The following is a 21,501-nucleotide window of genomic DNA, read 5'->3' as shown; positions in this document are numbered from 1 at the left end:
GTGTTTGTGCTCATCTGTGTACACGTGCGTGTGCATGTTTGTGTATGTGTGCATGCGTGAGTGCCTGTCTGTGTGCGTGTGTGCTCTTATTTTTGTGTGCTCATAATATGTGTGTGTGTGTTTAGGGTGAGCCCGGTATCGGTTACAGAGGGCCTGTGGGCCAGGCTGGACCTCCAGGACACAAGGTAACAGACCTGTTTAGAAATCATCCAACAGGACACAGTAGACTACAAAAGGCCTTCCTACTTTATCTGGTACATAGAAAGCATCTCAGATCCTTTCTATGTCCTGCATCTACATCACTACAGATCCTATCTGTACATATACACTACATTACATATTTGTGATTTGCTTTGTCTGTAGACAGAGGAAGGTCAGTGGATGATATAATGGGTTCTTGTTGAAGCCAATTATTCCCAAACTCGCCCATTTCTATGCTTGCTTTAATTGACTTTGTTTCTCATTAAAAAAAAAATATTCTGGAAATAATTAATTGCCTCAATGACTTACCTACTCATTAAAAATTGTGTACTGTGACATATGGTTTGATGATTAACCGAAGGACTTTATTTGGAAGTCATTATTTGAAATTAACAAATGCACCTGACGAAAAAACAACTATAATAGTAATAATAATAAATATAGTTGCCAGCAACAATAACGGGGCCCTACGGTATAACAGCCATCAGCCTAGCCATCAGCCTAGCCATCAGCCTAGCCATCAGCCTAGCCATCAGCCTAGCCATCAGCCTAGCCATCAGCCTAGCCGCCACATATACCATGTGCTCTAGTACTGGCCTCTTGTCAAGCCAGCACCTTCCCCCTCTACCACAAAATGAGACTCCCCTTATATGAGCCAATAAGTCCCAGGTGGACTGATTGGGCCATACCAATAATAAGGGGAACTTCCCTGGCCAAGGCGGGGTTAACCTTCTGCCCCCTAGTGCTCCGGAAGTCCAAATACCACATTAAATATGATGTGAGGGGAGAGACAGTGAGAAGGGATTTTCACATTCTCACATGACCGACAGTATGACAGTATGACTATGACCGACAGTATGACAGACAGTATGACTGTATGACAGACAGTATGACCGTATGACTGTATGAATGACAGTATGACCGTATGACTGTATGAACGAAAGTATGACAGTATGACCGTATGACTGTATGAACGACAATATGACAGTATGACAGTATGACCGACAGTATGACCATAGACTGCCAAGGGCAGGTTGGAGTATATTTTGAGAAATATAAGTCTTTCCTATGTGGAGGTATGGTGAGCTTGGTTGGTATGTTAATATGCATTGGTATGCCTTAAAAACTGGTTTTCCGGCAGTTAACATATCAAAACAATCATGTTACTAAAGCCTACGGTGTCAAAATCCACTGTCAAACGGATGTTTGCGAAATAACGTGTGTACCCCTTTAAGGCCCATCCTGCATTGTAGTGAGGCCATGGATCAGAAGGGAGAACTTCAAACTAATGTTATTTGATTGTTTTTTCAGATAATGTCTTCAAATTTGGCATGGGTATACTATGGAATCTCCTCTTAATAGCCACATTCAACAGCTGGGCCTAGGTGTTTTGGATGCAATGTTGGAGATGTTTAAATGTGTTGTAGAGCTGTATACATATGCATGTATTTCACTTTAAAAGACATATCTCTGCCGTCTTTTGGCTTATTGCTATTATTTGATCACCCCATAGTCCCACAGTGACCTGGTACATGTGTGCCAAGTTTGGAGCTTTTCCCACTTTCAGCACCAAAGGAGTTAATGTGTGAGTGTTTGGTCAAGTTGTGGTCACTGCACTATATCCCAATGGCCTGACCATATGGGTTGCAATGTGAAAGTTGTTCATCATGAGAAATGGTGCATGTATACCAAGTTTCATACAAATTGTACCTTCCTAGTGGTAATGGCAGCCTGTTGAAGTCCTGAACTTCAAGGCCTTGTTATAGCGCCACCTATGTGTTATTCTGGCCCATCTTTTGATTCCTTTACTAACTTTACGAGTTCTATAAGCCTGCCAATTTTTATAACTTTTGGAGCCAAAAAGTCAGAATAAAAATAATAATAATACTAACGAATACAATAGGTTTCCTACGGATTCCGTAGGACCCCTAAATATAGTTGCCAGCAACAATAACGGGGTCCTACGGTATAACAGCCACCAGCCTAGCCATCAGCCTAGCCATCAGCCTAGCCATCAGCCTAGCCACCACATATACCATGTGCTCTAGTACTGGCCTCTTGTCAAGCCAGCACCTTCCCCCTCTACCACAAAATGAGACTCCCCTTATATAAGCCAATAAGTCCCAGGTGGACTGATTGGGCCATACCAATAATAAGGGGAACTTCCCTGGCCAAGGCGGGGTTAACCTTCTGCCCCCTAGTGCTCCGGAAGTCCAAATACCACATTAAATATGATGTGAGGGGAGAGACAGTGAGAAGGGATTTTCACATTCTCACATGACCGTATGACCGACAGTATGACAGTATGACCAACAGTATGACAGTATGACGACCGACAGTATGACAGACAGTATGACTGTATGACAGACAGTATGATTGTATAACTGACAGTATGACCGTATGACTGTATGAATGACAGTATGACCGTATAACTGTATGAACGAAAGTATGACAGTATGACCGTATGACTGTATGAACGACAATATGACAGTATGACAGTATGACCGACAGTATGACCATAGACTGCCAAGGGCAGGTTGGAGTATATTTTGAGAAATATAAGTCTTTCCTATGTGGAGGTATGGTGAGCTTGGTTGGTATGTTAATATGCATTGGTATGCCTTAAAAACTGGTTTTCCGGCAGTTAACATATCAAAACAATCATGTTACTAAAGCCTACGGTGTCAAAATCCACTGTCAAACGGATGTTTGCGAAATAACGTGTGTACCCCTTTAAGGCCCAGCCTGCATTGTAGAGAGGCCATGGTTCAGAAGGGAGAACTTCAAACTAATGTTTTTTGGTTGTTTTTTCAGATATAGTCTTCAAATTTGGCATGGGTATACTATGGAATCTCCTCTTAATAGCCACATTCAACAGCTGGGCCTAGGTCTTTTGGATGCAATGTTGGAGCTGTTTAAACATGTTGTAGAGCTGTATACATGTGCATGTATTTCACATTAAAATATATATCTCTGCCATCTTTTGCCTTATTGCTATTATTTGATCACCCTATAGTCCCACAGTGACCTGGTACATGTGTGCCAAGTTTGGAGCTTTTCCCACTTTCAGCACCAAAGGAGTTAATGTGTGAGTGTTTGGTCAAGTTGTGGTCACTGCACTATATCCCAATGGTCTGACCATATGGGTTGCAATGGGAAAGATGTTCATCATGACAAATGTATACCAAGTTTCATACAAATTGCACCTTCCTAGTGGTAATGGCAGCCTGTTGAAGTCCTGAACTTCAAGGCCTTGTTATAGCGCCACCTATGTGTTATTCTGGCCCATCTTTTGATTCCTTTACTAACTTTACGAGTTCTACAAGCCTGCCAATTTTTATAACTTTTGGAGCCAAAAAGTCAGGATAAAAATAATAATACTAACGAATACAATAGGTTTCCTACGGATTCCGTAGGACCCCTAATAATAACTTTGTCTCACCCTCTCTGTCTCTCTCCCTCCCTTTCCCACCCTGTACATCTCACCCTCTCTCTTCTCTGTCACCCTCTCTCTCTCTTCTCTCTCACCCTCTCTATCAATCTCCTCTCGCTCTCTCACTCTCTTGCCCTCTATCCCCCTCAACCGCTCACTCTCTCTCACACTCTTTCACCCACTCTCCCTCCCCCAACCCTCTTTTTCACCCTCTCTCTCTCTCTCCCATCCTTCCTCTCCCTGCAGGGTGAACCAGGGGACCCGGGACCACCCGGTGCTCAAGGTATCCAGGGTATCCGTGGCAACCCCGGCCTGCAGGGCTCCCCGGGCTCCAGGGGCCACGCCGGGGACCCCGGAGAGGCGGGGAGAGAGGTGAGCCAGCTGGGGGTCCCAGGCTCCCTCCAGGAGTTTGACATTTGCAATATTTGAACATCTGAAAAATTCCCACAACTTCTCCAACCAATCACTGGGAAAGCAGCGCAACCTTGAATTAATGAATGAATGTCGATTCACCCCAACATCGCCACACATTTCTAATCGGCACATTTTCCCACAAATGACACCAATTGTCACACTTTCCGACAAGAAACACCATGTCTGTTTAGTAAAGAATATCCTTTTTACGCTAACAATATGCAACCATCTCAAATGTATCTGGTAGACCAGTAAATGTGTCTGCAAAGAATATTGTTTTTGATTGAATGTGTTATTTTATACCGGTCGCAATGACTTCTGCAATTTTCACCCACTAACCGAGCGAGAAAAAACATGCACAAATCATCGCAATTGTTTTTAAAAGATGTCGCAAATTCAAGCTTTTTTGGCCGCAGCAATCACAAAATACATCCACGAAATCCTTGAGCTACAGATAATCAATCACATTGTGGTATGTGATTTTAAAACAGGCGAGGAAAGAGGAAAACCTAAAATAACACCTCCCCCTCCAGCACCTCCTTAAATAGACACACAATACAAACTTAGTACAAGCCCAGTAATGACGTCTAAAATGATATTCTGGGATAATCCATCAATGTCAAAGCAGGAGTTCTGGGATGAAGTGAAATGAACTGCTTTAGTTTGAATGCTTCTTTATCCTGGTCTTAAAAGACAATCAAAAAAAATTCACCTTTTGAATCCTTGTTAATCGTGAATGTAATACCTTTACTTTGAAGTATTATTCCAAAAATATAATTTGTGTGTCTGTCTGTGTGTGTGTGTGTGTGTGTGTGTAGGGAGACCGGGGGAGGAGAGGGAAGAACGGCTCCCCAGGGACCCCCGGAGTGAAGGGCCCCCCCGGGCTGCAGGTAGGAGGAAGGAGACCCTCATCTTCACCCTACCATCATGATTCTATGGCTACACTTAGTGTGTGTTGATATTTGGTGGAATGCATGAATGCAATGAAGGAAATGAATTGAGAAATTACATAATAAAGTAGACTCCAAATACCAAACTACATCCTAGGACATTTGATTTGGCAGACAACTCACAGCCATCCTTCATCATTAACTACAATCAGTAAACACCCTTAATTAACTGATGATCAATGGTGATCAAATGCCTTAAAAATACGTTTATCTGCCACAAAGGGCTCTGCTGGTGTTCCTGGTGGGAAAGGAGAGAAGGTAACTGCACAATATTTGATAATTTCAACCATCGATTGGATGGCATCCATCCCTCCATCGCTGACGTGTGTGTTGTCCCCTCAGGGCGACAGCCTCCCTGGGGAGCCGGGGGCCAGAGGAACCGCCGGCCTCTCCGGAAAAAGAGTGAGTTGGACTTGTTCTTCATGTCCATTGCTTCATACTGTTACTACATACTGATACTCAATTCCATCATTAAATTAAGTGATTAATTGAATGACATCAGACATAAGATGCGTTAGCCCAGGCCTAGTGTGTGTGGTCCACGACGCCTGACCGTTAAATTATCTCTACCACACAGGGAGAACGGGGCATCCCAGGAAGTAAAGGTTCTCCTGGACACTTTGTGAGTATACCAAGAAGTATACTCTGTCCACAAGTATTGGTCATAGTGCCTGAGCTGTTATAATGAGCCTGTTCCATGATGTGATTGGCTGCAGAAGAAAGTGTTGATTTGTTTGGTGTTTCCAGGGTGCAAAGGGCTTGCATGGCGGTAAAGGGGAAAAGGTACGCCTGTGTTCTGAATTCATTAATTTCTTGATTACATTTGCATGTGGTTCATCACAGAGAATACGGTAATATTCATAACATTGCGTCACCAGAACAATTCACTTTTGATCTTTTATTTTCCTTAGGGCGACCGCGGACTAGCTGGCATCAGAGGAGAGAGAGTAGGAGAATTATTAATCATATTCTGGATACAAAAACACTGAATTTCACAAATTTCCCTGTGATCCTATCTGACCTTCTAGCTGCTGTACCTGGTACCAGCTAATCTTCTAATGCTAATGTATGTCAAGATCTGATGAGCTGATCAAGGCCAAACATGTGGCTTAGATGATCTTATCTCTTCACAGGGGAGTCCTCTTCAAATTGTGGGGCCGCGTGGATACAAGGGGACCAAGGGAGAGTGGGTAAGGTCCACCTATGATAACACCGGTGTAAATGGACATGAATCACTGGGCTCAACCCCCCCGTTCTGGGCTCCTGCGAGGGCTGCACTGAGCTGAATACGAGGCCTCTGGCTGGGGGAGGGAGTGTTGTGTATGGCCTGTATGCAGAGTGATCAGTGTACCGGCACCTGTTTACTCTCAGGCTCAACACATCTTTCTTTAAAAGCCAGGTCTGTTTTTAGCGAGACGTTGCAGAAGAAGGCAAACATTTTGGGTTCTAAATGTGGAGGTCTGTGCAAGCCACCTGTTGCAAAACTTTTTATTAGTACACACATATACACACACATACACACGCAAACACATACACCACACACACACACACACACACACACACACACACACACACACACACACACCAAGCAACGATTGGTCAAAATGTCCAATGCTTGCAGGTTTGGTCACGGGTCATTACCTGGGGGAGATGGTGTACGACGCTGCAGTCTCTCAGCTGAGCGTCTCCTTCTGAACCAGGACTACTTCTCAGTGACCAATGAGCGACCAGCGCTTCTGTAACAGAAACCCTTGGTTTGGTTTAGGGAACGAGAGGAATGCCCGGGTTTGACGGAGACAAAGGAGAGAAGGGAGAAGACGGCCCCCCGGGAGTCAAGGTACTGAAGCCCGGAGACATTCACGATCTGCTCTCCATTCAGGGATTGAGCCGTTCGTTTGGTTCTTCGTTCTTTGAATCCTGCTTCTTTTATGATCCTAATCATGGTCTATTTCTTCATTTGTGTGCGTGTTGTTGGTCTGTATGTGTCTGGTGTCGTTGTGTTTGTGCCGCTATCTGGTCTCTCTAGCAGAGGTGCTGAACCTCAATGAGCCTTCCTCAATAAATAAAGGAGAAATAGAAAAATGTAACATTTAAATGAATTAATGTTTTTATTTATATATTCTCTTTCAGCAAAGCAAGCTTTTTGATTGTAAGTTGTTGACAATTTCACGTGCAGGTTTCATCAAAAAAACAATTTCAGTTCAAGAGCCTTGGAAATGGGTCCTGCTCATGCTGCATTCATAGGAGCAGACTCTGTACGTTACCTTATGTGTATTGTACCATGTGTGTATTGTACCTGGTTTGAATATGGAAGATGGTGTTCACCTGGTCTGCAGGGGCTGAAGGGAGACGCCGGCGCCAAGGGGGCGGTGGGGCCGTTCGGGGCCAGGGGGCCTGTGGGCCAGAAGGTCAGAAGTTAACAAAGTCCCGCTGTGGACTAGAGCTTCTGGAAAGCCCTCATTGCATCATGTCTTTAGATTGGTATATTTATTGTATGAATTATATGTTATATTGTTGGTTATCTTTCAGGGGGATCCTGGAGAGCCCGGGATCAATGGGGAAAAGGTGGAGCGCACGTACAAACACACACATGCACACATACACACAGACACACACAGCTACCATGACTGCCCATAAGAACTCTTTCTCTGTTCTTCTGCTCCATCTCAATGTTTCCTCCCTGATCACTAAGGGAGTTTTAGAGAGCTTAATGTTAGTGGTTGTTATATAACGCAACCTGTGAATCCCTTTGAGACTGTAACTGCCATCAAGGGCTTATCACACCACACACAATTTACCTGTCCTGACACACACACACACATCCACCATCACACACATGTTGCTGTTTTACCATGGTGTGTACTGAGTGCTGCTCTCTGATTGGAGGGCCGTAACGGGGATCATGGTCTGGATGGAACGAAGGGGGACAAGGGGGAGATCGGCCTGCAGGGCAAGAGAGGAGACCAGGTAGGGCCGGCCGGTGGGCTTCACCCACAATAGTACGACTCAGAGATCCTCACCTCTGTTTAGGGGTCTTTAGAGGGGTCTGAGAAAGGTGTGGTCATGTTTCTGGTTTCCAACGTGGGCGTTCTTCTTTTGGACAGGGAGAAGCAGGAGAACAAGGCCCATCTGGAGATGCGGGCCAGAGGGGAGAGAAGGTGAGGGCTGGGACTGAGCTACTATAATACTCTGTATTTAACTGTACCTTATCATACAAATCTACTATACACAGTTATCTGATGAACTGGACACTGGTCCATTGTTTCACCTTGTAATATGTTTCCTTTTGTAACTTTTCAGATTTGTTGACTTGATATTCAGATGTTCTGTTCACAGCGGTTCATTGAAGGGTGGGATGTGCATAGATCCAATGTTCTGTATCATTATCGATCCTAGATTGGAAGTAATGTACAATTGAATGGGGAATGACAGATTGACTCGGTATATCAGCTGAGACTTCTGTCTGCAGCGTCCTATGAGACCATGAGGTTTCTCACCTGGTTCCTTCTGCGGTTTCTTCCAGGGTCTACGTGGGATACTGGGCCGTATGGGCAGTCAAGGGCTGACCGGGGGAATGGTAGGTTCTTCTGGATTATCTTCAGGGGAGCCCACACACTGGGCTAACTGCATAGTTAAGAGAGGACTGCTTCAAACGGATTTGAAATTAACTGGAGTTGGGGTGTTGGGGGAGTTGGGAGAGTTGGGTGTCACTGTCCAGGGTCTGTGTTGGTCTGACTCGCTGTTTATGTGGACATTTCTCATGTGAAAGGGTGAAATGGGATCCCCCGGCAACCCGGGAATGCCCGGACTCAACGGTATCACAGGGCGCAAGGTACACACACACATGCACTCACGCACGCACACACACTTGTAGGCACAGTCGCATACACTCACACACACACACACACACACACACACACACAGAGACATGTAGGTACACTCACAAAGACGTACGCACACACTCAAACACACACGTAGGCACACTCTCACATGGGGGACAGAGACAATATGACATGACATGACTAAGCTACTCAGGGGCTTCTGAATATGTGATTTCCTTGGATTTTGGCACAAGAGATTATAACATCTGATCCTGTGTATTAATGAAATACCAACGCAAACAAAGAGGAGCTAGGAAAGGAAATTAACTGTGTTTAAGGTGTGAAGGGGCAAACGTGTGGCTACATACAGCACTACAAATGTCAAGATTGAAAAAGCAAAAAATATTTATTGCACTGCTGAACGCTGTATCACATCATGAGCTGGCTGTTCTCAATTCACAACACACATCCATCCAATCTACATCAGGCATTCTGACCAAAACTCATGCACTCCCCACCACAATTATTCCACTAATTACTCCACTATCGTCATCTCCACTATACCCAACACTGTACGAACGCAAACCGTGGATAAACAGCTGACCACTTGAGCAAAAAACACAAAAGACCTCGCCACAGCACAAGCAAATCTTAAGCAATACATATTGCGTCTTACCTTTATTAATGTGGCAGTGGCCTACCACATCCATTTAGTTCAACATGTTATCGCTCTGATGCTGGTTGCTGGTACTAGCAACCTGCTCTGGTGCTTTTTACCTATGTATTCAGGCTAAAATGACTTGATTGTCTAATGCCTCATCATTGCATCCCAGCCAAAGAGTGTTGGTATTAATACCTCATTCATCATTTTCCAAGCCAGGCTGGCAGCTCATACTAAAATAAGTAATGGATAATGTATAGAACGCCGGTCATTATCAGGAAAATAAGCCCAGACACGACAAACCGGACACCGACGCAAAGCGGAGGGGTCTTGCTTCGCCCTGAAGGGGCTTGTTTTCGATAATGACCGGCGACGTTCTATACATTATCCTGCTTATTACACGGCTACTTGCCAAAACGAAAAAATAACTTCACACGGTGTGTCTTTTTACAATTCATTGTTACCAGCATTCATAGTGTTGATCAGCAGAGAAATAGGCCCTGTCCCATTTCTCCCCCCTTAAAACTTCCACTTGGTTTGGAGTGCCCTCAACAATAAATCTTCCTTCCTTCGTTTTAAGCCTGTATCGGACCTCACTACATTTTGAGGGTTGATTATAAGGGCAAAATAGCACTCCCCCTTGCTCCCTACAGTAATGGGACACCCTACCCCTACACAAGAACGCGCAAAATCTAGGGTTAGGGCAAAAATCTAGGGTTAGGGGAGGTATTGGGACGGGGCCTAAGTCCGTCAAAAATGTTGACGTCGCTTAGCAACCGAATACGCTGGGGTTGATAATTTACCGGACTACATGCGGAGTGATACGAGAGACGTGAATCAGAGCCACTTTCTTTGACAGCGGTCATTATATGCTTAGACACGGTCAATTATCGAAAAATAATTCACCACCAGAAGTCGGGAAGGCCCATGCAAGTGAACAGAGCATTCCACAGCATTGAGAAGCCGTGTAATAATCCATAATAATTCAACTCAAGTTTTTTGTCTTTTTAAGTGGTGGGTACAAAATGCATCTTGACGAAAACTGGTGGGTACTCGTCCCCAGCGTAATCGACGCCTATGCACTCTCTCACACACACACACACACACACACATGTACTCACACTGACACATGTTGGATTAGTAAATAAATATTGTATATATAATACTCATTTATCAATATAATTTTATGTTATGCTTTTTATTGGTATTTCTTTGTTTCGTGTTCTCTCTCAGGGTGATAAGGGCGATGGAGGCATCAATGGGATTGATGGCACTGCTGGACTGAAAGGCGTTAAGGTAATAAAATGTTTACATTTGTTTACACGTATTGCTCTTGGGCCATGAGGTTTGTATCAGGGATTATATTAATCTTCTTCTCTGGTTTGCGTCACATAATATTTCCAGGCACGACTTTCTATGCGTGATCATAGTGTTGTTTTAGTAATGGTTTGGCTCGTAGCTTAAAATAATCAGGACAGATTTGTCGTCAATGCTATTCAATAGTGATTTCAATAATGTTATCAATAAAATAGAATCCTATAACAACTCCTGCAAATGAAAAGTGACGGCCCCTCCCATTCACCCCACCCGTCCACCCCACCCAGCCCGCCGAGCTACGTCCGTTTGGGACACACATTTCCACAGCCAGTTAGAGTGGACACTGTTAATAATGTTATTGAGATTGTTTGTCCATTCTGACATACTCCCGCTTCTAACTGGGAGGGGCTTGATCTTATCACAGCTCTAATCAAATTTGGTCTTTAAATACTAACTTGCTGTTTTGAAGAAGTCCTTCCTATCGTGTCATCACCGGTGTGCTTGGCCCGTAGGGCGCCAGCGGCTTCCCGGGCTTCCCAGGGTTCAAGGGAACGTCTGGGACTCCAGGGAGAGATGGAGATCAGGGACTGCCTGGTGCTGCAGGATCACGAGGAGACAGAGGGGCTAAGGTCAGAGGCACCACACACACTGACAGAGGCCCGGTGTGTCTCTCCCCGACAACAAAGGTTCAGGGTTCAAATCCTCCAATGTCCACCCGTAGGCCCCCTATTGGCCTAACCACCTATCTGCTCATTGGTGAATCTAAAACAAACGTACAATTCTGAAAGTAAGATTAGAGGTACTGATGATACCAGATTGAATATAAGCGTTGTCTTAACCAGGTTGAGATGGAGGCAGTGTGTGCCTTCATATATCCAGCAACCTGAGAATCAAGCATCCTATTGTATATACTTTTCACTAAGGATTTTCTTTATATGTTTTTTGTGTCTTTATAAAATGTCAAACATTTAGAATTTTTGAAAAGCACAATAAAAGCCCTTTGTGTGTTCTCCGGCCGGGGTTTGTCGTTAAATGTCTTATCTAGCCTGTGGATCTCCCACTCTGGATGACTTATCTACAACCCATCACGTGGGAGGGAAAGTGTCCTCCCGTTGTGAGGTGTGGTGTGGAGCTCACAATATTTACAGCAGAGAACCACTCAGAACAGGTGTAATTCTATCAATGGCATTGCCCTCTGATTCGTCACTGCTCCAGCTGCTGGGCCTGCTCAAAGCAAAGGGCAGAGGGATTGATGATTCAAAACAGGGTTTGACCCTTTGACTATCTTCACTCCTTTCCCATGCATTGGTATTCTGGAGAGATTCTGGAGGCCTAGCTGGCGATACGTCAAGCCTAACTGTGTGTTCACACCAAAAGACACAATTTTCGCCTGTTCGCGCGAACAGGCGAATGTTGCCGCGCGACTCAGCGAAATCTGTCGCTGTGCATAATGTGTGCATTGAAACGTGTCGCGGGGTGAATTTTGTCGCGGAGCGTTTTGCCCGCCAACGGTCCTTCATGCCAATTCATTCTCATCAACCATGGCTGAGATAACCACCATTGTGTGTCTGTACCTGTTGTGGAAGAGGGAGAGACGTCGGAATGCCCGTCGTTTATGGGTTAGTAATATAATCCGGAGGTGCACACCGCTTTGTGCCATGATATTATATATATCGTATATATTATATTATATAGATATTTATATATTATATATATAATATCATATAATATTATACATAGAGCTCCGGGAGTCGCAAACGGCAACAATCACTTTCTCCTCCAAGCTGAGGTTCACTGCAGAGTGCAAGGAACGGTTGGCCCAGCCAGTTGAACGGTGATTGGATGTTTTACGTTACTTCACCCAGGGAGTGAACGCTGATTGGCTGTTACGTTACGTCACCCAGGGAGTGAACGCTGATTGGCTGTTACGTTACGTCACCCAGGGAGTGAACGCTGTTTTACGTTACTTCACCCACGTTACCCACAGGGAGTGAACGCTGATTTACTGTTTCAAAAAGTTGAAATATTTCAACTTCTGCGAAATCTGTCGCTCATTCGCGTGACAAATCCACGTGAACGCGCCCGCCCGTTTTGGGGAAAACTGTCGCGGGTTTCGGCGACAAAAAATTTCGCCCGATACGCGTCTCTACGTTCTACGTGTGAACACACAGTAATGATGTACCCACTGGCTCCAGCCAACAGGATCTCCCACAGGCTGCTCTCTTTGAAGGAGGGGATGTCAAAGCCTCATAGGGTGGAGAGGAGAGGAGAGGAGGGGGTTGATGTGGACAGTGAAGACAAATGGGGTGAAGAGGCTGGAGACGAAGGAGATTGAAGGTTTCCACAGCAGGAGACACAAAGAGGAGAGATGACATGACGGCCACGAAGGGAAAGTTACTCAAAAAAAAGTATTTGTGAGCCAGATGTGGACCAGCAGGTAGTTCCTCTGATGGCCTGAAGGTATCGGCTGGTCGTTGTTCATCATATCTGCTGCTGGCTGCAACAAAACCACAACAATCAGCTACTCTCCATAGAGGGCAGATCTACTCTCTCCAAACGGCTGCGTGTAAACCCACGGTGGTGACACTTCTGCTGTCAAAGTAACCATGAGGTTGCCTGTCGAGACGTTCAAATCGTAATTACAGTGTCTGATCCATCTGGAAAGCTGATGAGGCTGATAACATGCCCTGTGTCAGGGTCTGAGGAAATGAAAAACATGCTTTGCGATGAAGGACCGGAATGTGACGCACGTAATTGGTTTCAGCACCATTGACGTCGTAAGATGTCAGAGGTGAACACTGTGAGTGAGTGACCATTAGATGTCATTTTGATATGGCACAGTCAAGATTATGGAAAAGGCTGCAATTCATTTTATGGACTCTTATCAGGACTGTGGTTCGTTGAGTGCAAAGTCGTAAAGTGGTAATTGAAACATAGGCATCTCAAATAAGTCATCCAAAAGAAGCTACAAACAATTCAGATTAGTCAAGGGCTAGTGTGGCGGCCACCTAGGCGGCCTCACTGGGCTCCACCAGCACCAAGTCGGGCAGCTGTTGAATAAACCATTTTATTGCAGAGTTGGATTATTGCAGAGCAGGTGTTCAAGCAGGACATGTCATTGCTCTCCTTTAGTGTGTGTGTGTGTGTGTGTGTGTGTGTGAGTGTGAGTGTGTGTGTGTGTGTGTGTGTGTGCGTGCCTGCGTGCCTGCGTGTGTGGTGATAGCTGGTTTAACCTGGGTGCACTGACGGCTCAATGCAGCCGGGCGTGCAGCCTTCCCACCCAGAGTCTGATCAGTCTGACTCAGGCCAGGTGAGGCTGCTTAGACCAGCCATTAACCACACACACTCCTCATTCCTGTTAATGCATATGTCTGCCTTATATGGTATATTTATATATCATATAATATTATATATCATCATCTATATTTATATCACATTAATATCGCCATGTCTAGCCATGTCTCGTCGAGGGAGGGAGAGGCGTGGCGTGTGTGTGTGTGTGTGTGTGTGTGTGTGTGTGTCTGAGCCTGTGTGTGTGTGAGCCTGTGTGTGTGTGTGTTTGCATGCCTGTGTGTGTGTGTGTGTGTGTGCCTGTGCAGTGCTGTGGATGCTCGTCCCTAATTAAGCAGAGCGCTGGACGGAGGCTGGGGGGTATTTCCGTCTGGAGCTCTCACTCCACGCCTCATTCATATCATGGCTTTCAGCAACAATTATGAGACTCTTGATGCCAAAGCAGTGGGGCCACGTTTAATGAGGACTTTCCAAGGGTGTTTGTAATTACGGGGACAGTGTGTGAAGGGGGCGAGTGTGTGTGACATGCGGGCCGCCTCCACCAATGGAAGGCCATGTCAGGCTCACTTAAGGCCACAGATCTCGTCTGATTTGGTCTTCTTGCTGTGAGGTCAGTCGTTTTTAAGCATGTACTTAAACAGTATATGAGATGGACATCATCGGCCGAAAAGGCGACAAAAGCGGCAAAAAATTATGTGTACGTTTTCCACACAATTCCCAAAGTTCCTTTGAAGCAGGCCTTGAAGGTGCTGGAGGAAGATTAGAGTTTTTAAGAGAGAGAGAGGAGAAAAGATCTGAAGAGAGCAACATTTTGAAACTAAGCAACCAAAGAACCGTCCCTCCATCTCCCCTCCCTCCAACGCCGCTCTGCCGTCCACATGTCTTGCATTCATGCACTTCTGATTGACAGGCAAGATGGACTCCCGACCAATCACAGGAGAGCAACAGTGAACTCTAAATAGATATACTCACAGCACATTGGACTCACTAATATCTGATTATAACTTATAATAATAATCTTATATAGGGGAGGCATTAGCTCAGGAGGTAGAGCGGGATGGCTGGTAACCACAAGGTTGGTGGTTCAATCCCCGGCTTCTCCTTGATGAGTGTTGTGGTGTCCCTGAGCAAAATGCCTCACCCTACTTGCTCCTGACGAGCTGGCTGTTGCCCTGCGTGGTCGACTCCGCCGTCAGTGTGTGAATGGGTGAATGTCAGTCAACACTGTAAAGCGCTTTGGATGAAAGCACTATATAAATGAGGACCATTTACCATTATTATATAGTACCTACAGCACCTTTTAGGCACTTTTACTCTGATCCGCTTTTAACTATTGTCTCTTGTAATGTAATAATTAATATGATCATTATTATGAAGAGGGTTACAGGCAGAGTCTGCTCTAAGTTGAGGTGTTGCTGCTGCCCTACAGGGGGGGAGGGGCCGGAGGGGACGAGCCAAACCGTGTGATCATGGACCCCCTGGGATACCTGGAGACAGAGGGGACAGTGTAAGACACACACACACACACACACAAATGCGCATAGAGAAGCACACACACACAAACGCACACAGACACACATGCGCATATGCACACAAAACTATAAACGCTCACACATGCACAAACATAGACACACACACACATCCGTGCATACACACGCCGCGCGCATACAAACATAGACACAAATTTATACACACACGCACACACATATGCACACACACACACACATGCACAAACACAAAAATAATATAAACACAAACACACATTGTCAAAAATGTGGATGCCTTGTCCATTTAAGACGATGTCTACATTCATATTCCTAGATCAGCTGTCACCAATGTGTATTATTTATCGTTTGTACTGTAGTTTCCGGTGAGTCTTACTTTATGTGTTTCTCTCTGTAGGGAGGGACGGGAGACGGGGGAGTCAAGGGAGATAAGGGAGAGGCCGGTCTCTCTGTGAGTGCTCATCAATCCACATTGGACACACGCACATGCATTTTCATGCACACAGATACACATGCACACACACAGCCACACACACACTCAATAGCACATGCATGCACTTGCAGAACGCACGCACACGGACACACACAATTGGAAATCCTTTGGTTGTAACCGAAAAACCATATCTTTCATTAACACTAATCTCTTATTGGAGTGTCTTTCTGGTGTCATTTTCAGTTTCTAACAGTTTCACAGTTTCTAATAAACACGCAGTAATCAAGATGGCAGCACCACAACCCACCTGATATTCCAGATGATACCGCAGTACCAACCACAGAGTCAATGACCAGTTAGACACACAACAACTAAAGGTTCATTCAGATGATTAATCCAGTTAAACAACAGGAAACTACAGTCCAACACACACACACACATGCTTGCACGCACGCACACACACACACACACACGCACACACACGCACACACACACACACACGTACGTCATGTTTTTGTCTTCTGCTCCCAACAGGCTGAGCAAGTGAAGGATCTCGTCATCAAAGAGGTGGTGGGGAAGTGTGGTGAGTGTGTGTGTGAGTGTGTGTGTGTGTGTGTGTGTGTGTGGGCACTGGTGCGTACATTTCTATTCTAATGGGTGTGGATTTGTCCTCTGGCTCCTTTTTTTCACCATAATTGTGTATAGTTGTTTGCTCGTGTTTGTGCCTCTGTGATTGCGCACTTGTGTCTCTCTGGTTGTGTGTGTGTGTTTGTGTGTTGTGTGCACGTATGTGTGTGGGCGTTTGTTGCATGTGTGTACATGAACTTATGGCTGTGTGTGTGTGTGTGTGTGTGTGTGTGTGTGTGTGTGTGTGTGTGTGTGTGTGTGTGTGTGTGTGTGTGAGCGAGCGTAGTGCTCCCGGTGGCGCGCCGCCTGTGTGTGTGGCCATCTGTCGTGTTCCTCTGTCGGAACAGTCGCCACGGTGACCAGCATAGCCAGGCCATTCACAAACACCAGACCAGTGTTCCCAGCACTGCCTCCCCACCACCTCCACCATCACCTCCACCACGACTCCTCAGCGCTCATGGCCCTAACCCTTCTTAGGGTCAGGAGGACGGGACGAAGCCGTCCGTCCTCCTGAGGCTGAGCCTATCGAGGGCGACGGGCGTCCTGGCGTCAGAATGATCTCCTGAGACCGTCTGGACGCGAGCGCGGGGTGGGGCGAGGGCCGGAGGCGGAGCTTTGGGGTGTGGTGGGCGGGGCTAGTAGACGGAGGCTAGCCCGCTGTGGGTTATAGTGGGAGAGATGGGATGTGTTAGGATATGATTGGCTCATACTTTGTTCCTTGTGTAAATAATGAGAGAATAAGGTGAAAAGTTCATACCATGTACCGTGTGTGTGTGTGTGTGTGTGTGTGTGTGTGTGTGTGTGTGTGTGTGTGTGTGCGCGTGTCTCCCTCCCTGCCTGCCTCCCTGTGCAACTTTTCAGAAACGTGCAAACACTTTATTTTTGCATCCATGTCTCAAACACATGTCCTCACACACATCCATCACCGTCACCACAGGAATGGACTTCCAGCTGATCGTGCGGACCAGCGACCCAGACGCCGACGCTCGGCCATCCACCCGCCCGCTGGAGGCAGCGCTCACTCTGGGCGCACCTGACACTCAGCAGGAAGGAGGCGCAGCAGGACAGGAACACGGGCCGGGACCAACCCCCGCCAGAGACGACACGATCCCCCCAAACCTCAACCGCACTGGTAGGGAATGAGTGCAGGTCACTCATCTTCAATTTGATTTGTGATATGTCTTTACCCTGAGTCAATTACACAAAATATTACGTAGGGAAATGGTCTCCGGTTGGGTATGGCTGAAGTTACACACAGTTTCTTCCAGTGTGGTTCTATTTTGTGTTTCTAGATTCTGTTGGAGAAGGAGGGTTTGAGGGGGCACCTAGGACGAAGAGGAGAACACTAGGACAAAGGTTTACTGGTGAGTGGGGGGGGGAGGTCGTCCTGAAACCCGCTGTCCTGTGCTGTCACCGCCTCAGCATCTTGGACCTCTCCTCTCCTTCTTATTCTTTTTCCCAGCACAGTTCCAGGAATATGCAAAGAGAAATTGAGAAATCACATGTTGCAGCCATTTGTGCTTGTGTACACAGACCGTAACCACATGTATAAATGAATGTATGAATGAAAGTAAGACCGTATAGATGTATACTTACAATGGATAAAGAATTCCGTTAGCTAGAGTGATGAGTCCATTCATTATCCGCCATTGCTAGACCCCCTTTAGCCCCCCACAGCCTCAAGCCGGCCACACACCGCCGGCGAAGCGCTTCGGTGCACAGTTTCCACGCGTCTAACGCCGCCCCTAGCACCAATAGGAAGCGTCGCGCTACAGCACTGTTGTGGTTATGTTTTGAAAGCAGCAGATCAACAAACATAGTCGGTATAGGCTACCATTACGTTATACGAGTTGTCTTATGACTACATATATGGCCCTGATACTCTGTTTGTGCTTACAATGATCGTCACATTAATTCATAGTTACTTATGTCCTGTCAGGCACTTTGTTTACGGTTTATTTACTGTCATTGCTCATTGTCTTTGCATTGTGGAATTATTCATCTACTGTATTAACAATCTCCATATGTACAGGACCTTGTATCAAGCCGGGATGTACGAAACAGCTTTAAAAAAGCGCTTTTCCACACACGGCGACGCTAGGGAATAGAACAGCGGCGTAAAGTTTAGTGGGGCGGCGCCGCCGGTGTGGGCTAGTACGTCGGAAATAATGGGAGCGTTCTTTTTGGCGCTGCGCCGGCTGTGTGTGTTTGGCTTCACTCCCCCCCCTTCCGTCCGTGTGTCTGTGTGTCCCAGGTCTGGCAGCGGACCGCTGCCTGGAGCCTATGGTGGAGGGCGGCTGCTCGGAGTACGTGCTCCTCTGGTACTTCCACCCAGGGGCGGGGGACTGCCGGCCCTTCGTGTACGGGGGCTGCGCCGGCAACCAGAACCGCTTTCCCACCAGACGCGAGTGCCAAAAGTGGTGCGTGAAGGAGAAGGAAGGTACGGGACCAATCAGGTCGCATGTTCTTGGTGGGAAATGTTTTTACATATTCACCCAGTTGTCGTTGTTTTTAAATGTGTTCCCATCTTCCACACTACTTATATAGGGAATACTCGTGTATATAGTACACTTTTTAGGAAACAAGTAGTAAAATCTTGACGTTGAATGGTCACGTAAACCAGCGAAAACGTGTCAGATGGAACCGGTGACAGCTCATTTGCATAAATAATCTGCATGCTTATTGTACACTTATTTTATGGTGCATTGTGGGTAATGCAATCAAATTCCGGAGAGTGCTTCAAAATGGTGACTCAAATAGTGCACTATAGTGGGCACAAGTGAACCACTTTGGACATGGCTTTGAAGGACAGATGGTATTATACACAGATTGGCTTGTCTTATATGTCTAGGTGTATATTAAAATATATATTTGAACTGTTCCCTCAGATCCTGAACACTGGGGCTGAAGCCAAACAAGACTCTTTTTACGTTTTTTGCACATAATGGTGTAGATGTTCTATTTGTTTTGATGTTGTGCTCCTGTATATAATAAGGATAATGCCATGGATGTTTTTATATGGATGATGTTTACTGTAAAGTGTAACCACTGAGATGTTTCATATTTTTCTTCACCTTTTTTTCTACTCACTGCGTTGGATGCAATACTACCAACAAATAAATTGTAACAGTTGTGTAATCGAATGTGTGACTGAACGTTGTGATAAACAGACATCAAGTGACAAGACATCAAGTGCCATCAAACATGAAGTCTGAGGGTAGAGAAGCTCCAATCTGGGTAAACGGGTTTCTCTCGCTTCATAATTGTTTCAACCAATAATGTTGCTGGAAGCGGGTAGTGTTCAAGTGCGTGATTGGCGAACACAAACTCAGCCAGCACTAGTAACCTGCAACCAGGATATGAAAAGGTTTTTAATCAACACCTTGTAGACTGGCCACTGCAGAAATACACCTATTATAATCTTCAGAAAAAATTATTCAGTTGCGCAATTTAATTTTCTTTTATGCAGTGATGACATAAGAGGACTGGGATCCGGGAATAACCGGTTCCCGGGTCCTTGACCAAGTTGCCCTAAAGCCTGCCTGGTCGTTAATATTGATGCACGCACTTCAAACACAGTTGGCCTCTTCAACCTTGTGATTGCTGTACAAATCTGTCTTGTCTTTCCGTTCCTCCACCCATCACTCCCACCAGCCCACGCTGTGAACCACTGACCCCATCACCTCCTCCCCTCTCCCTCCTCCTTCTCCATGCTCCCCTCTCCCTCTCCCTTCCTCACGCAACCCTCCCACCCCCCTATAGCATATGTAACCCCCCCGCTCACCCTCTTGTCTTGTGCGGTTTAATAGAGATCTGTGGTCTGTGTTTAACACGGTCCCTGGGGACCAGGTCTGTTTAACACTGGGGACCAGGTCTTTAACACGGTCCCTGGGGACCAGGTCTTTAACACGGTCCTTTGGGACCAGGTCTGTTTAACACTGGGGATCAGGTTTGTTTAACACGGCCCCTGGGGACCAGGTCTGTTTTATACGGTCCCTGGGGACCAGGTCTGTTTTATACGGTCCCTGGGGACCAGGTCTGTTTAACACTGGGAACCAGGTCTTTAACATGGTCCCTGGGGACCAGGTCTTTAACACGGTCCTTTGGGACCAGGTCTGTTTAACACTGGGGATCAGGTTTGTTTAACACGGCCCCTGGGGACCAGGTCTGTTTAACACTGGGGATCAGGTTTGTATAACACGGCCCCTGGGGACCAGGTCTGTTTTATATGGTCCCTGGGGACCAGGTCTGTTTTATACGGTCCCTGGGGACCAGGTCTGTTTAACACTGGGGACCAGGTCTGTTTAATAGGGGCCCTGGGGACCAGGTCTGTTTAACACTGGGGATCAGGTCTGTTTAATACGGTCCCTGGGGACCAGGTCTGTTTAACACGGTCCCTGGGGATCAGGTCTGTTTAACACTGGGGATCAGGTCTGTTTAATACGGTCCGACGGGGAGCCCAGCAGGGGGGATCACGAAGAGGGGCGGGGGGGGGGGTTTGGGAGGGGGTGGGACCAGACAGACGCAGCGAGTAGCAGGGCATTCCTGCGTGGGCGGAGCGTCTGCCCGTGTGATTCACGTCCATGAGCTGTTCCAACGCCATGCGTGTGTGGGAGAGCATAAGGACGACGAGAGCGTTGGCCTTTTCACCACAGGTCTGTTTAACATGGTCCCTGGGGACCAAGGCATGAAAATTTCACTTTATGAGGTTTTCTAACATTAAGTTGAGTTCCCCTAGCCTCCCTATGGTCCCCCAGTAGCTAAAAATTACATTAGGTGTAAACCGAGAAGTAGGTATCTTGCTCCGTCTTTGAAAAAAGGATCGCTGAAACGCGTCGATTCGCAAGC

At 46.3% G+C, this 21,501-nt stretch overlaps 1 protein-coding gene across 1 annotated transcript in view; it reads left to right on the top strand.

The window, feature by feature from the left end:
* Window positions 1-19,834, top strand: part of col7a1l (collagen type VII alpha 1-like) — a gene marked incomplete at both ends in the record, with an annotated part of 78,490 nt that extends 58,656 nt beyond the window's left edge. Inside the window, 24 exons of the mRNA XM_084483302.1 lie at window positions 126-185; window positions 3,881-4,006; window positions 4,867-4,938; window positions 5,221-5,256; window positions 5,341-5,400; window positions 5,746-5,781; window positions 5,910-5,945; window positions 6,132-6,188; window positions 6,764-6,835; window positions 7,335-7,406; window positions 7,528-7,563; window positions 7,885-7,965; window positions 8,103-8,156; window positions 8,522-8,575; window positions 8,768-8,830; window positions 10,714-10,776; window positions 11,310-11,426; window positions 15,518-15,595; window positions 15,991-16,044; window positions 16,561-16,609; window positions 17,591-17,785; window positions 17,946-18,017; window positions 18,908-19,123; window positions 19,824-19,834. Coding sequence (XP_084339428.1) covers window positions 126-185; window positions 3,881-4,006; window positions 4,867-4,938; window positions 5,221-5,256; window positions 5,341-5,400; window positions 5,746-5,781; window positions 5,910-5,945; window positions 6,132-6,188; window positions 6,764-6,835; window positions 7,335-7,406; window positions 7,528-7,563; window positions 7,885-7,965; window positions 8,103-8,156; window positions 8,522-8,575; window positions 8,768-8,830; window positions 10,714-10,776; window positions 11,310-11,426; window positions 15,518-15,595; window positions 15,991-16,044; window positions 16,561-16,609; window positions 17,591-17,785; window positions 17,946-18,017; window positions 18,908-19,123; window positions 19,824-19,834 — 1,770 coding nt within the window. The remainder of the gene's footprint in view (window positions 1-125; window positions 186-3,880; window positions 4,007-4,866; window positions 4,939-5,220; window positions 5,257-5,340; window positions 5,401-5,745; window positions 5,782-5,909; window positions 5,946-6,131; window positions 6,189-6,763; window positions 6,836-7,334; window positions 7,407-7,527; window positions 7,564-7,884; window positions 7,966-8,102; window positions 8,157-8,521; window positions 8,576-8,767; window positions 8,831-10,713; window positions 10,777-11,309; window positions 11,427-15,517; window positions 15,596-15,990; window positions 16,045-16,560; window positions 16,610-17,590; window positions 17,786-17,945; window positions 18,018-18,907; window positions 19,124-19,823) is intronic.
* Between the last annotated feature and the right edge of the window lie 1,667 nt (window positions 19,835-21,501).

The sequence above is a fragment of the Micromesistius poutassou genome, assembly GCF_964030765.1.
Source record: "Micromesistius poutassou genome assembly, chromosome: 18".
NCBI lineage: Eukaryota > Metazoa > Chordata > Actinopteri > Gadiformes > Gadidae > Micromesistius > Micromesistius poutassou.
Note: the sequence above shows the minus strand (reverse complement) of the source record. Positions and strands in the feature narration are given on the sequence as shown.